The sequence below is a fragment of the Euleptes europaea genome, chromosome 6 (assembly GCF_029931775.1).
Source record: "Euleptes europaea isolate rEulEur1 chromosome 6, rEulEur1.hap1, whole genome shotgun sequence".
Lineage (NCBI taxonomy): Eukaryota > Metazoa > Chordata > Lepidosauria > Squamata > Sphaerodactylidae > Euleptes > Euleptes europaea.
This window is the reverse complement of record NC_079317.1, coordinates 107,322,535-107,339,066: the sequence shown is the minus strand read 5'-3', so window position 1 is coordinate 107,339,066 and position 16,532 is coordinate 107,322,535. Positions and strand designations below refer to the sequence as shown.

The 16,532-nt window shown below is 49.2% G+C and overlaps 1 protein-coding gene across 3 annotated transcripts in view; it reads left to right on the top strand.

Annotated features, from left to right (window-relative positions):
- Positions 1-16,532, top strand: part of DNAJB2 (DnaJ heat shock protein family (Hsp40) member B2) — a 79,807-nt gene that overhangs the window by 55,492 nt on the left and 7,783 nt on the right. For 2 of the 3 annotated variants that reach the window (XM_056851603.1, XM_056851602.1), the window contains exons 1-4: positions 9,471-9,558; positions 13,358-13,467; positions 14,817-14,870; positions 15,516-15,638. In XM_056851603.1, the coding sequence (XP_056707581.1) occupies positions 9,494-9,558; positions 13,358-13,467; positions 14,817-14,870; positions 15,516-15,638 (352 nt within the window). In that variant the 5' untranslated portion in view covers positions 9,471-9,493. Of the gene's footprint in view, positions 1-9,470; positions 9,559-13,357; positions 13,468-14,816; positions 14,871-15,515; positions 15,639-16,532 lie in introns of those variants that run through there. The other variant, XM_056851604.1, reaches the window with a different exon arrangement.

Here is a 16,532-nt window from a genome sequence, read left to right as displayed (position 1 = left end):
CTCTTCAGGACTGCAGTTCTGTGGCCGTTGACAGAAGTCTTAGAGAGTAACACTTATGTTACCCCTGCAAATCAATCATCTCATCTGCCCAATGCAGAGAAGCTGACGATCCAGTGCACCAGCCCTAAACATTGGGGTGAAATAGTATTTAGTTGTGCTGGGAAGACTACATGCATTAATGCAATGAATACGAATCGAATTTAATGTTGTAACCAGAGGTCGTAACATAACACAACCATCCGATAGATGGTTCTTAATGACCTCTGTTCTAAATGACTAGCTTCAGTTATGAAACTGAATATGAATTTTAGATTGATGTTTTGTCCAATGCATGCACATTAAAGAAATGGCCATTATTGGAATTCGCTGCCCGGAGTCCATGTTCCTAAAGGGCTGTGAGAGTATCCGTCAGCAGGATCGAAGAAACCCTACAGCTTGAGACCCGTGGCTGTTCGAGGGTCTCCATCCCGAGGGGCAACGCCGCGTCGCTTTTGACCGGGTCCTGAGTGTAGACCCTGCCAAGCGGGCGCCTGCCCCTGGGAATCCTTGCGCCTGCTGACTCCTGGGCGTCGGGGCAACCCCGCAGCGGCCGCGCGCGCCACCGGGCAGGGGCTCCCGCGGCTCCCGACACAGGCCGAGCCCCCCCCCCCGAAGCCTTACCTCGCCCGTTCCAAATGCAGGGCTCTGACGTCACAGTGCCAGTGCGGCGTCCCATTGGCCAGGGCCCCTGCCCGTCCGCAGGGCCGAGCCGGGTTCGCGAGCAGGAGCCGGCCTTGGGTTCCTTGGACAGGCGCAGGCGGAGACTCCAGCGGCGGGGGGCCGGAGCCCGTGGCCATGGTGCAGGCCGGACGGAGCCTGCTCAGGTGGTGAGGTGCGGCCTAGCTGTTGCTTGCGGGGTGGGGTGGGGTGGGATGGGGGGTCGGGGGGAGCGAGCCTATCCGAGCGTGCGCTGGCTGGCTGGCTGGCTGGCTTTTCCGGAGCATCTTCTTGGGCGCCCCGCAAAAGCGAGGGGTTGGGCCGGACAGCAGTTTTAATAAGGGAAAGGGGGTGGGGGTGTGTGTGGGGGGGGAGAATGCTCTCTGTCCCCCGCTAGCAATGCGCAGCGCTCGCGAGGCGTGCTGCCCCCCACCCCCTTCCCCCAAAGAAAGCAAAGGGGGTTCCCAGCCGGAGGCTCCGACGCGCGCAGCGGGGAAAGAGCCAGAAGGGGGGCTGGCGCTGTTCTCGCGGCCGCGCCATTGTCCCCAGGGACAGTTCTGGGAGGCAGAAGCACGTCCGGCCCCCAGGCCGCCCGCTCGGCCCCTCGCGCCTGAGACGAGCCCCATTGTGCCGCCGCCGCCGCCCCGCGCGTCGGGAGGGGCGCGGGCGCGGGCGCGGGGCCGGCGGGCGCTTCGCATTCCGGACCCACCGCCGAAGGGCCCCGGTGCCTCCGCGCCTGGGTCGAGGGACTCCGAGCTGGGCTCGCGCTTGGAGGGGGCTGACCCCCCGCCCCCCGCCCCCAGGAAAGAGGCGTTGGCAACCCGGCACGGCCCGCAACGGCCGGGCGCGCTTTGTCTCGGCCGGGGGGGGGGGGTGGGTGGGGGGAAGCGGGGCGTCCAGCGTCTGGCCCAGCCGGTCCCGGGAGAGGCGCTGCTGGCACAGTCGAGAAGCTGAAAGGCGATCCGGGGCCGGCCGGCCGGCGGCACAAAGGGGGCTCGGGGGTGGGTGGGGGCATGTGCGCGCGCCGGGAAAACAGCCCAGAGCCCGGCGAGCGTGGGGGGTGGGGGGGTGGGGGAGCGCCCCCTCCTCCGGCTGCCCCCTGGGGCGCGCGCGGCGGGTGCCTGCCGGCCAACGCGGCGCACTTCCAAGGGGACGGCGAGAACTGGCCGAGCGGGGAGGGGGACGAGGAGGAGGAGGAGGAGGAGGAGGAGGGAGCCCCCGCCCCACTCGCTGGGCGTGCCTCCGGGGTCCTCGGGACCGGGGGTGGGGGCGCTCTGGCAACCGCTTGGAGACCCGGCTGGGGTTGTGCCGGGGCTGGAGCCTGTCTGGAGGGCGGCCGCGCTCTTGGGGCGGGCGGCCCAGGCCTCCCGTGCCAGATGTGGGGGGTCCAGAAGGGAACCTCCCGGGTCCGGAACAAGCCTGTTCTGGCGCTCAAAGATGTAGAGCACAGTATCCTTGCAAGCCTTCAAAAGTGGGGTTTCTTTAAGCGGTGGAGAAGACGCACACGGACTCTAAGGAGGCCCATGGAGCCCATGCTCTCACAGTTTGCGTGCATGCATATTCCAGGAGATGAACCTTAGTTTGGGGCACTGGTTCTGGGATTGAGTCCTGGCTCCAATTACACTGTTTCTTTCTCTGCCTCCTTATACAAGGAGGTTTTGGAGTGGAAATGGGGACAGGTATACCAAGGGGGACTCTTTCTGCTTTGTTTCCAGAGGAGGAAAATTCCCTCCCTGCTTCAGAAGAAGCCTTCGGTGCCTCCGGGATCCCATCAAGGCAGCGACGACGAGGTAAAGGAGGGACCCAAAACTCAGTGGCACGGGGTCTGGCTAGCAGCTAATGTTAGACAAGAGGGGGATATTCAGAATGAGGATAGCCTAGCATTTGAGATGGGATTTCCAGTGAATGGGACATTCCTCTTCTACCCCACCCCCAATTCTGCAGGAGACAGATTGGCAAAAAATGAGCAAGCTGGAAGGAGAGGAGACCAAAGGGCATGGTGGAGTTTCTTGGAAATGAAGGCTGGCTGCACTAAGAGTCAAGATTGGGAAGATCAAAGCAGACAGAACATTAAAAAAAAAAAGGCAGGGAGACCATCTCATCAATCCAGCCACTTGACCTATGAGGGGCCTAATGTATAAGAGCAAAGGGTAGTACATGGCAGGGTAGAATTAGGTAGCACACAGTGCTTTGAATGCTGAGGTCATAGAACCATAGAATCATAAAGTTGGAAGGGACCACCAGGGTCATCTAGTCCAACCCCCTGCACAATGCAGGAAATGAACAACTACCTCCCCCCACATCCCCAGTGACCCCAACCCTCCCCACGCCATGCAGGATCCCACAATCAAAGCACTCTTGACAGATGGCCATCTAGGTCTCTCAGCTGGAACTGCAAGCATACTGAATGTGGCAAGAGGGGCTGCAAACCAGGCTGTAGAAAGGTTAGATTGATAACCTCTGTCAGTGGTTTCCTGCCTAGTGTTGCCACCACAGCTATTCTTGTTCATGGAAGCTTCTAAGCTGTTAAAAACATAATGGCTGCTAAACTGCTTAATGCGTAAAGATACTTAAAAGGAAGGCCTGGGCCAGCATCCTTCTGGTGCAATGGAGCAGGGTCAGCCCAGGTGTTTAGAATTGCTTCCCAGTGGGCCCTTGATTATGATGCTCTTGATTATGATGCTCTCGGTTAGTTGCTGCTTTGAAATAGCACTGTGAGGATGCCTTGTCATATGATGAGCTACTCATTGGGAAGTGGCTTCCTACATTGTTGGGAATTATTTCACCCACAGAAAGCATCATGTGGATGCGGAGGAAACAGTATAAACAGTTTGCTCTGGGGAGCTGTAACTTGAACTGTTCTCTGTGATTGCACATGTGAATTGGTCCTAAGTGTCCAAATAGCAGAGAGCAGCTTCAGTTGCTGTTGCACCTTGGACCAAAACACTTTTTCAGGTGTAGTAGGCATGGGCCAGGTTTGCTATGTGCTTGTAGTTGTCAGGCTGCTATCTCGGTTTCGTTATTGCCTCTGTCTCTGCGTTGTATTGTCTGCCCCCCAAGGTCGCATACCTAGGCCTGGGAACCCAGCTCCTGAGAAACTGTATTCAGCCTGTACGTGTAATCTCCCGCCTTCCCTGCCTTATAATATCTCCCAGCTAGTGAGCCCGGCAAAACTTTGCTCTGCTATATCCGCCCGTTCCAGCATTAACCTCTACTGCCCCAGCACCACCGGCTCTACCCGCTGTATACCGAGACTTTGAAGATGTCTTCGACCTTAAGGAATGTGATGCCTTACCCCCCCACCGGGCCTCAGACTGTGCGATTGAAGTGGTAAAGGACTGCACATTAACCAAGAGTAAGATTTACCCTATGAGCGCTTCCGAGCGCACTGTCCTCCGGGACTTTTTGGACAAAAACCTCGCCAGAGGGTTCATTCGCCCTTCGAATGCCCCAAACTCGGCCCCCGCGTTTTTCGTCCGGAAAAAAGAGGGCGACCTTCGCCTGTGCATTGACTTCAGAAAGCTCAATGCGGTTACCCAGACCAATGCCTATCCTATCCCATTAATATCCGATATTTTGGGACAATTACAGGAAGGCCGTGTGTTCTCTAAATTAGACTTGGTGGAAGCTTACTACCGAGTCCGTATCCGCGAAGGGGATGAGCACCTCACTGCCTTCTCTAGCTGTTTCGGAATGTATGAATTCCTTGTGATGCCGTTCGGATTAAAAGGGGCTCCGGGGGTCTTCATGCAACTCATCAATGAAATCCTACATGACCTTCTATATCGTGGGGTGGTGGTCTACTTAGATGATATTCTCATTTATTCGAAAACTATGGACGAGCATGTGGCTCTGGTCAGGGAAGTTCTGCAACGCCTGCGTAACCATCAACTTTTCGCAAAACTAGCTAAGTGCGAATTTCACCAAAGCAAACTCACGTTTTTGGGATACATCATCTCCCACCAAGGTCTTCGCATGGACCCCGCCAAAGTCCAAGCCGTCCTCGATTGGACTCCCCCCACCAACCGGAAGCAAGTACAGCAGTTTCTGGGATTTGCAAACTTCTATCGAGGATTCATCCCTAACTTCGCCCAGGTGGCTCTACCCATTACGGACCTACTGAAAACTAAGGGAAAAGTAAGCTCAGCTGCCTTGCCCTCCGCGAAAATCCTATGGACTGAGCAATGCCAAGCCGCCTTTCTAGCCCTCAAACGCCTCTTCACTTCGGAGCCGGTGCTACAGCACCCAGACCCAAATCAAATGTTCATTGTGCAAGTCGATGCTTCCGATGTAGCCATGGGAGGGGCTCTCCTCCAGCAAGGACCGGATGGTCTTCTTCACCCTTGCGCGTACTTTTCAAAAAAATTTGCGCACGCTCAATTAAACTGGCCCATCTGGGAGAAAGAGGCCTCAGCAGTTCATCATGCACTGACTCTATGGCGACAATTCTTGGAGGGGTCTAAAGTCCCCTTTGAGGTTTGGACCGATCACAAAAATCTAGCTGCCCTCACGGGGTCCCATAAGCTATCGGCGAAACAACAACGGTGGGCGGAGTTCTTTGCGCAGTTCCGTTTCACCCTGAAGCACGTCCCTGGGAAACAGAACGTTCTTGCGGATGCCCTCTCCCGTTTACCACAATATCCGGTAAAACTCGAAAGACCCACCAACTCTCTGTTCACCCCTATGCAACGTGGGGCTCTACCTATGCTGGCTGTACAAACTCGATCCCAGCATCAACACACCTTACCCAACGTACAAGCTCCGCCAGCTCAACCGGCTGCCCAGCCGCCACCACAACAAACCGGAGTTCCCGCCCTTCCTACCCCTCCGACCGCCCAGCCGCCTGCAGTCTGCGCGCCGCCGCACGTAAGCACTAGCCCCATAACTGTTTCTAAGATCTCCATGGCCGACGGGGGGGCCCCCTCCAAAATCCCCATCTCCGAGTCCTTTTTAACTGTCCTTCGGGACCAGTGCCTTTTAGAACGTTCCGCTCATACCCTACCTCCTGGTGTTTTGGAACAAGGAGGATCCTGGTACAAGGACTCGAAATTATATGTCCCCAAGGCTTTCCGAAAGGACGTTTTACATTTAGCCCATGGAGCCAAAACAGCTGGGCACTTTGGGTTCCTGAAAACCCTTCACTTATTGCGCAGACAGTTCTGGTGGGGGGGAATGCGTTCCGACATTGACTCCTTCATCCGCAGCTGTCCCGTTTGTGCCGCTGCGAAACGATCGCAGGGCAAACCCCCGGGACTGCTACAACCTCTTGAAACGCCCAGCAAACCTTGGGAAGTGATTGCTATGGACTTCATGACTGATCTCCCTCTCAGTGGGGGTAAAACTGTGTTGTGGGTTGTTACTGATTTGTTTTCTAAGCAAATACATTTGATTCCATGCGCAGGGATCCCCTCTGCTCAGAAACTGGCCCGCCTCTTCGTGACGCATATCTTTCGTTTACATTCGTTTCCGCGTAAGATAATTTGTGACCGCGGCAGTGGTTTCGTTTCTAAGTTTTGGAAAGCTTTCCTCAAGTTGGTGGGAGTGGAACAAGGGTTATCTAGTGCATACCATCCTCAAACTGATGGTCAAACTGAACGTGTCAATGCTGTACTTGAATGTTATTTACGCTGTTATGTTAACTACCACCAGGATAACTGGGTAGAACTGTTACCTTTAGCAGAATATGCCTACAATAATGCCATGCATCAATCCACAGGTTTTAGCCCATTTTTTGTTGTGTATGGACAAGATTTCAGTCCCATCGCTCCTACAGATGATATAGAGGGGGAGGGGAACCCCGACATTGCCTCCTGGGCACACGCCCTCCGTACCACTTGGCCCTGGCTCGTTAGCAACCTCGACCGAGCCAAACGTAAATACAAAGCACAAGCTGACAAACATCGCTCCCCCGGGGGTGATCTGCAAGTGGGTACTTTGGTTTACCTTTCCACCAAAAATCTCCGTTCCACCCAACCGTGCCATAAGCTCAGTGCCAAATACATTGGCCCTTTCCCCATCACCCGGGTCATAAACCCTGTCACGGTGGAACTAGCTCTCCCCAAGTCCTTGAGGCGTGTGCATCCTGTTTTCCACATTAGCCTCCTCAAACCCCATGTTGCTTCTCCACGATGGCATCCGGACCCACCTCCTGCGCAACCCATCATGGTGGGGGGGGAGGAACACTTCGAAGTCTCCAAGATCCTTGACTCCCGTGTTCACCATGGCAACCTGCAATATTTGGTCCGTTGGAAACATTTCCCCCCTGCCTATGACGAATGGGTACGCGCACGGGATGTCTCCGCCCCCGACCTCGTCGACGCCTTTCACATTGCTTACCCAGATCGGCCAGCCCCCTTGCGAACTGGGAGGGGGCCTTGAGGGGAGCAGAATGTCAGGCTGCTATCTCGGTTTCGTTATTGCCTCTGTCTCTGCGTTGTATTGTCTGCCCCCCAAGGTCGCATACCTAGGCCTGGGAACCCAGCTCCTGAGAAACTGTATTCAGCCTGTACGTGTAATCTCCCGCCTTCCCTGCCTTATAATATCTCCCAGCTAGTGAGCCTCTCATAGCTGTCATTTTATTCGTTTGCACTGTATGCCTAATTGACCAGTAAAAGCCATCTGTTTGGACTCTATATGACTTTGTGGTGATTTCTGGTTCTGTGGGCCAAGGGCTGACAGTAGTTCAGAAGTACACATGCCCTTGCATCTTTACATTCAATACGATAAAGTTTATTGTTTGCAGCTGAAGGCCATTACTATCTTTCATATAAAACCTAGTAATACATAATAACGTTAAAACAGTCTGACCAAAAAATGCTAGTCATTAAATGCATTAGATGCCCTGATTAAATACAGCTTTAGCCTGGCTAGAGCACATGTCCTTGCATCTTTACATGATTTGGCAGGGACAACTCAAAAGCCCCGTGTTGTATATCACCCTTTTCCAGTGGAATACATGGAGACATTTGGCAATAACCCTTCTCCAGAGTCTTTTATACAGCTAGATGTCTTTCCACCCATCAGCTGGATAGAAGTGCTACCCACTGGTGCCACTTCCCTGCAATTAATGTAACAGCATGATTGCACCACTGTATTTGTGGATCAAAGCTGTGGTGGCTGAACTCAGGCTTCCAGTGTGGTGATGGAATAGGGTTGTGCCTATATATAATTTTTCAGACTTACGTAAGGCTTTCTGTCTCTTGTGGTAGCATCTTCTGGCCCTGCTGTCTGCTGAGTCACATTTATACACCCATGTTGCTGACACCCAGGAAGAAGCATTAGGCTGGGATCTGCCTCATTTACTCTGGCAATAGCGGGTCCCATTTAGGGACTATTTATTTAGATATTTATAGTTCACTTTTCTCCACAGTGGGTACCCAAAGTGGCTTACAGCATCATGCTCCGCTCTTCCATTTTATCCTCACAACTCTAAGATAGGTTAGACTGAGAGTAGACTGGCCCAGGGTCACCTCATGAGCATACAAGGTAGAATGTGGGGATTTGAACCTGGGTCTCCCATATTCAGGTCCTGTATTCTAATCATGTGACTTTTGGAGGGTATGCTAAGAGCTTCTTTTCATCTCTAATGATCACTCTTGGCCATGGTTAGGCCAAAGTGGGGAATTAGCAACAGTGAGTACAACCCTGATTTGAGACTCAGTTGTGAATGCTTCTTGAGAAGTTGAGAAAAAATGCCACACTTTATTCATATGTGTTTCTTTATTTAAATTGATGCAAAGTTAAGGGCGTTCAGAGCTTAATCAGGTTGTATGGAAGAATTACAATTTAGTTTAATTTAAAACAAGCTGGTTTGGAACTCTGCCCTGCAAAGAGCATTTAATGTGTGGGGCTTGAATTGCCTTTGTGTTTCACTCACTACTTATGTTGTTAACATGGAGGAGAAAGCAAAAGATGAAAGTGAATTTCCATCATCCTTAGTTAAAGGAACTGTTTTTTGTCTATAGAAAAACTCATGGAAAAACATCTCTGCAAAAAAGCAACTTCAGTTTAAAACATTGCAGGGATGGTATAAGTTAATAAAGTCCTGGCAATAATCTGGCATGTGTGTTACATCATTTTCTTGCATTCTCACAATGTGTTTCTTTGGAGCTCTTCAATGGCAACTCTAGAGGCTTCTGACCAAGATAAGATTTTTTTTTTTTTTGCATTACCAAACAGTTGATTGAAGAGCCTCTTGTAGAAGCGCCCCAGAGACCTCCTTCCCTTGGTGAATTCTTACATGCCATATTCAGGCCTAACTTGTGGGAGTGCGTTCAGATTCTTCGGGGTGATCCTGACAACAAGGGAGAGCTTCACTTAAGGGGAATGGATCTTTCTCAAGGCACACAATGAGCAGTGCCAAACTGCCTGTTGTAAAATGCAGAAAATCCGAATGTAATGAGCAGACTTACAGTCAAATGAGGAGTTTGCTAAATTTCTTAACATATTACTGACTGCAGCTTCTTTTTTTATAAATGTTTTGGATTTTAAAACTTGTTTAACATTTGGTAGTTTGGAATTGGAGTGGTAGAGGGGAAGTAAAGAGGGAGCATTTTATGGCCTATTGGGAAAGGGCTGCAGGTCACAAAGACTGGGCGTTTTATGGGGAGCCTTTCTATGTACTGGTGTGTTTCCTGGAAGGCTTAGGCTGTGTGTTAAGCTGTTCTGTTTGTGGGGTGGATGGGAAGGCTGTCATTTGGATGGTGCTTACTTGGACATTACCCAAGCTCAGCCAAAGGTGCCTGATGCTATCCTTTGCGTTCCACTCCAGTTTTCCAGCCCAACATAGGTAGACACCATGGTGGATTACTATGAAGCACTGGGGGTGCCCCACAATGCCTCTCCAGATGACATCAAAAAAGCGTAAGTTGCATTCTCTCGATTTCTGCCTGAGGTACCAGTACTGCCTGTGCTTTGGGTTGAACACATGAAGGTGCCTTATACCGAATCAGACCGAATTATACCCAGTCCATCAAGGTCAGTACTGTCTACTCAGACTGGGGCTGTCATAACGTAGGAAACCAGGTAGAAATTTAGAGCCAGCTTTTTTGTGATCCTTCTGCTGTCATATGAAAGCTGTCTTGGTTTTGTTCATTTAAAGGCTGTTGAGTGCTTTGCTTTTATGAGCGGAGTGAGAAAATCTTGGTCATTTAAATCACCAAAACAAAAAGACCAGTTTAAATTACTGAATTATATCAAGCTACAAATATTTTGGTGAGCGAAATGAACCATTTTAATATAACCATTATAATAGATGGAGTTATTCCATAGGAGGTGAGTTAAAATCTTTGCTCATGCACCTGACATTTAATGCATTTAATAATGCAGTTGGGTTGGGATTGTAGAAAGGGGAACTAGAACAACACATGCATCTGTTTAAGGCAACAGGACAATCGGTGTAGGCATGACTTTATCCCTAACAGGAGAGAGAGGAGCCCTGTGGGTCCCAGTACCTTTGAGGACTTTTCAGATGATTGGCACCTGGAATTGAACCCAGTAACTGATTGGTAACTAATGGAATTACAGAACATATGCTTAGAGCCGTGCCTAAAATTCCTTTATCCGTGTTTAGGTTTAATGCAATTTGTAGGCCTAAAGAGCTCTGTTCCCCCAAATCTCTCTTCCCCCCCCCCCCATGCGTTTGTCAGAGGAACATCCCCTCCACATTTGTGCTAATGCAGGCTGGGTGTACTTTAAGGCTTGGGAAGGGGCTGTGGCTCAGTGGTAGAGCATTTGCTGGGCATGCACAACGTCCCAGGTTCAATCCCTGGCATCTCAAGTTAAATGGACCAGGAGGTGATGTGAAAGACCTCCTCCTGAGGCCCTGGAGAGCCCCTACTAGTCTGAGTAGACAGTACTGACCTTGCTGGACCAAGAGTCTGGTATAATATCAGAATCAGAAACATTTATTGCGGCATTGCGCCAATAAAAATTAAGAACATAGCAGCAATATTACAGCGGATACATTGATATTGTTTAAAAGTTGTGTCATGTTAATTTAAAAGAATATATATAAATTAAAATGTTTCACGATTTGGATAAGAAATAAACACAAATGCAAAATAAGATTTTTAACTTGGTTATTTCTTTGACCTTTATTTTACTAAACTTTGACGAAGTTTGTAGATTGCTGTGCAGAATTTGACGACCTCTCTAATTTGTAAGGGAATTTCATCTGAGAGGAGCTTCGTAACCTGAAGTTTTTCGGAAAACCTGAGATTTTCTCAAGCATGGACCGGGACAGCTTAGAGCGGGCATCCTTATAGAATGAGCATCTGAAAAACACGTGTTCCATTGTTTCTATTTCTCCAGAATTGCATGGACAAAATCTCTGATCTTGTGATCTTGTTATACCTCCCTTGTAAAACCGCAGAGGGTAGGGCTGAACACCTAGCTAAAGTGAATGCTCTTGTATTTCCAAGGTGGATCTGGTATAATATTAAGGCAGCTTCATGTGTTCATATCCATCTCAAGATAGAGCTGTCAGTGAAATTCCATTATGCAGCCTCCTCTAAGGCACTTTTTAAAATAAATATCCAGACTCTCTGCTTGTTTGTCATGTGAGAGCCTGAGGGCCAAGCCTTGTATAGATCTTGTGTTTTGGAAATCCATTCAACCATGTCTTTAAACAGCTATGGATTGGTTCTCATACCTTTGGTAAATTGTGTTACTGTGGGAGTAAAGTGCTCCCTAGTGGAGGACAGAGAGTAGACCGAGGCTGTCAGCAGAGGTAGGGGCTTCATCTATGTTGGCGCTTGATCCAGCCCAGTCTGGCTTCAGAGACTGCTTTAATAGCCCTGGTTGATGACCCCAGGATTCAAAGGGTGAGTGTGTGCTGCTGATTGTATTAGATCTGTCAGCAGCATTTGATACAGTTGACCATTTAGTCCTGGTCAACCACCTAGCCTCACTGGGGGTAAGAGGTGCTGCTCTTCAGTGCTTTGCCTCCTTCCTCCAAGCGTGGTCATTGGGGAAAGGGATTCATCCCAGCGGGAACTAAATTGCAGGGTCCCTCAGGAATTGATCTTGTCCCCATTGCTTTTAAAAAATAAGCACCCAGCTTGCTGGGGGCAAAGGGAAGATGACTGGGGAAGGCACTGGCAGACCACCCCGTAAACAAAGCCTGCCTAGTCAACGTCGGGATGTGAAGTCACCCCATGGGTCAGGAATGACCCAGTCCTTGCACAGGGGACTACCTTTACCTAGTGGATGTCCTCAGGAAGTTTGGGGTTGGATGCTACCAGTATGCTGATGACGCCCAGCTCTACCTCCTGCTTGATAAACAACCAGAAGCAGATAACTCCTTCCTGGTCCAGTGCCTGGATGCCGTGGTGGAATGGCTAAGGAGTAGCTGGCTGGAACTAAATCCTTTGAAAACTGAGGTCGTGTGGCTGGGAAGCACTCTGGCCATGGGGGATTTTTCACTTGATGTGGACTCTGTGAAGAGTTTTGGGATTTAGCTCGATCCTGAGTTTTCCATTAACAAAGAGGTGTCCATGGTGGCTAGAACAGCATTTTCCTGTCTTCGCTGGGCCTGACAACTTTCCCCATATCTATCTCAGTCCAACCTTGCCACATTGACCAATGCAATGGTCACCTCTTCTTTAGACAATTGCAACCTGCTCTATGTAGGGCTACCCTTGAAGTTGCTTTGGAAACTCCAGGTGGGTCAGAATGTGGCTGCTAGGCTGCTGACCCAGTTCAAAGTGTTGGTTCTTACCTTTAACAGTCTGGGGCCCTCATACCACCTCTCCTGTTAAGTCCTCCTGCTCCCTTCGTTCATTTTCATGGGGCTTGCTAGTGGTCCCAGGTCTGGAATGCACTGTTAGAAGATACCTGTGCACAGCAGGACCTGATGACGTTTCGGAGACTCTGTAAGGCAGAATTATTCTGGTGTGTTTTTGGCTCATTATATCTCTTTATTGTATAGCATAGTTGGCTGGTGGGTACTGTAATATCTGATGTCATTTGTAGTGTTCTTATGGTTTTAGGGTTGGGATTATATTGGTTTTATGTATTTTGTATTATTTTATATGACTGTGCAGGATTTATTGGATATTTACTGTTATTTTTGTACCTATTTTAATTGATGTAATCGTACATTGTTGTTGTAAACCACTTTGAGCTCTTAAACCAAAGAGAAGCAGTATAAATAAATTGAAATTTTTAAAAAATCTAATGACCCTGTGGGAAGGGGGAGAAACAGAAGGAGTATCTCCTTTACTCAAGCCCAAGCAGAGCTTGACTTTCTCTTCTCACAAAATATTAATGTCCTGTGGCCATTAGAGGGAGTCCAAAGGAAAACAGTATGCAAGAAAAACAAAGAGTGTTTGCAACGGAGGTCCCCGGCCTGCACTAATCCTGCTCTTGACATCTGCAGCAAGAAATGCCATTGGAGGACTAGGGAAGGAGATTTGCTGTTTTCTTTGTCTGTTAAGATGTACTGCCAAAGATGTGCTTGGCCCAGTGGCATTGTGAGTTGTGAAGGCAAGGTGCCAAAGGGCAGACAAGTGTGTTTGGCCTGAACAATGTGCCCGTGCCTAGAAGCAGTGAGATGGAGGAATGGAATGGAGTGGAGGTGGCAACATTCCCCATGGCTTTGGATCTGGGCAGGACAACACTGCACACTAACGATGGTTGTCTTTTGGGTACTATACGACAGGTACAGGAAGAAAGCTCTGAAGTGGCACCCAGATAAAAATCCAGATAACAAAGAATACGCTGAGCAGAAATTCAAGGAGATAGCAGAGGCCTATGAAGTGCTGTCAGACAGTAAGTGCTTGGCTGGTTTATTCCACCCACTTGTGTCCTCTGTGATTATTTTTATTCCTTTTGTTTCCTGGCCCTGGACGTGGGCCATTTCTTGTCCTGCTTTCACACAGTGACGATTCTCCACGTAGCTCTTGTTGCCAATGGAGCATCCACATGGCAATTATTCCCACGCTTCCCTTGCCTCATCCTTTCATGGCTGTCATTCCTCCTCTCCCCCCTCCATGCTACCTTAAAAAAAGTGGCAATTGCTAGGTTGCATTTTTTTTTTTAAAAAGGGCCTCTGGTGGTGCAGGGGAAATGGTGGGTGGGGCTGAGGCAAGGAAAATGGTGCCGATGTGAGTGTGATCTGCAAAAATGCACACCTTCCTATCCATCTGGCATGCCCAGGCTTTTGGACTGCAGTCTTTCCAAAAAGATCATATCAAACCAGGTTTGGGAAAGATTGAATGAAATTGGGGACATCCCGGAAAGTGGACAATTAGGGGACAATGTTGCATGGATCCTAAAAAAAAAAAAAAAACCCTGCTCTTGTTTGGATGCCTTGGAGCAAAACTGGAGCAAAACCTCTGTGTGGAAATAGCCTAGGAGCGTGTTGGGATTTGTTCACATGTGTGGTTTAGGGGCTTAGTTACATATTGAAGGGAAATATCTGGTTATTGTAGTATAACAGCCTGCAGTTGGAGATGAAGTTTAACATACTTCCTTAAACTTGGGAGGGCAAGTGACTATTGGAACAGGCTGTCTAAGTAAAGCAGGGCTTCCTTTGAAAGGTGCTCTGAATTAAACAAACTGTGTTAGACTACACTCTCTCAGTTTATGCTACAGATGGAGATGATAATACTTCCATTTTAGGGTCTAATGATTTGGGAGTGAAAGTGAATTTTTTTTAGCATGCTCTGTAAATGTGTGTGTAAAGTGCCGTCAAATCGCAGCCGACTTATGGCGACCCCTTTTTGGGGTTTACATGGCAAGAGACTATCAGAGGTGGTTTGCCAGTGCCTTCCTCTGCACAGCAACCCTGGTATTCCTTGGTGGTCTCCCATCCAAATACTAACCAGGGCTGACCCTGTTTAGCTTCTGAGATCTGACGAGATCAGGCTAGCCTGGGCCATCCAGGTCAGGGCTGCTCTGTAAATACTATTTATGATTAACACAGGTAGTATCCATTAGTAACTGGGAGGGGTGCCATGGTTTTGGTTAGATAAGACATGGGTGAAGCTAGTTAATCTAAGTAGCATTCTCTAATCCATGGGCATAGCATGAATGTCTCTCCATGGCAATGCTAAGGCTAAAGCCATAGACATCTGTTGTGGGGACAGCTGCCTAACCCATGGGCTTTCTGATTTCAGAGAACAAGCGTGAAGTCTATAACTGTTATGGCAAAGAAGGACTCATGGGTGCAGGTAAGCAGCTTTGCCATGATTTGAGCTACAGTGTGGTAAGACAAATGCTGTCTGATTTCAAAAGAAGCAGCAATCTTGTGTCAGTTTTGTGTGACCGCAAAATGCACCGGCTTCCTTATTAGCTGCTTTTGCATTAGCATCATAGGGTGATTCACCGATCAGTCCTCAGGAGAGACTTGCCAGGGCTGGGGCTGAGGAAGTGGAACATGGCTGAGCCCTCAGCCAGTTGCCAGCACAAAGCCAAGGCAGAGAAGTGGCGCTTATGGCTTAGCCAGGCCTTGCACAGACCAAAGAACGTAGAAGTCTGCATGTGAATATCTTGAACCTCAAGGTTTTTTGTCTACAGTTCTCACTGGCATTTGTGTGTGTGTGTGTGTGTGTGTGTGCATGCGTAAAATAGGTTTCACAAGCTCATTTCTGCTTATCCTAGCCTACTAATAATTAATCACAGCCTGCCAAGTTTTGATAAATTATCTGCCAAGGCTTGCCAAAACAGCAGGAAGCAGTGCACAGCTGGCAGGCTGGGGATTTGATGGGTCTCATGTAAAAGATCTGGTTACCTAAAACCCCACAGCCTCGGCTTTGGTAAACAGGCTGAGTCTTATTCCGCCCCTTGTGAACATCTGGTCTCTGCCTCTTCCCCAGGTGGACCCTGTGGGACCCGGCCTGGTCCAGGGATGCCTGAATACACCTTCACTTTCCGCAGTGCTCGTGATGTCTTCCGGGACTTCTTTGGGGGACAGGACCCTTTTGCTGACTTCCTTGCTGGTATGTATGGGCTTTATATGTGAAGCTGGTATGCCGGGGGTGAATTGTGAAAGAGAAAAGACTATATTTCTCGCCTCCTGACCCATATTCATGAGGATAGTCATTGAAGCCCCAAAGGCAGAGCACATTTGAGACAGGCAAAGAAAAGGTGTTGCATAAACAGGAGCTAAGAGTCTAACTGCTGTTCAAATGGGGCCAGACCAACCTTTTTTTTCTCCAGATGTGACCAGAGTAGGGCCATATGTGGAGAGTGCAGTAGAATGCCCCGGCCTGATATCATCTCCAACATCTGCACACATATACCTTACAGGAAATTCTGTGAACGACATGCTACTGCCCAAGTTTGGATCTTCCTGATCAGATGACATTTTCTCATTTCTTTTCCATGTATTCCCTTCATCCTTAGGGCACTTGGAGTGGGGATTACATAAGACTTTGGGACAGTTCCAGGCACAAGTGAGGCTGAAGCCTGCTTAGCTTGATTAGTACAACAGCATCATACCCTATATTCCCAGACTATTGAGCCTGCTGAATCCTATTGCGTGCTGAAGGCAATCATTTACAATTCCAGTAGGGATAGGAGGATAGAACTACATCAGGGAGATGAAGGCTAAAGCCCACAGTGAGAGGGAAGGGTGTAAAGTCCCTTCTTTTGGATCAGCTACAGACTCCAGATCTTTCCCAGCATATAGATTAGTTGTAGGCAAGGTGCGGCCATTGGCTTTTGTACAGAGCATTACTTCGGAAATATCTGTGTTAGGGAAGTGCCTCCTTCTGCATGATGGGGCTGGAACTGCTATGGGGTTAATCAGTTCCAGTGCTGCACATTGTTGGTTTTCTGAACTGGGGAGACTGGAGACTCAGGAAGGCAGTTTTGTCATATAGACAGACTGA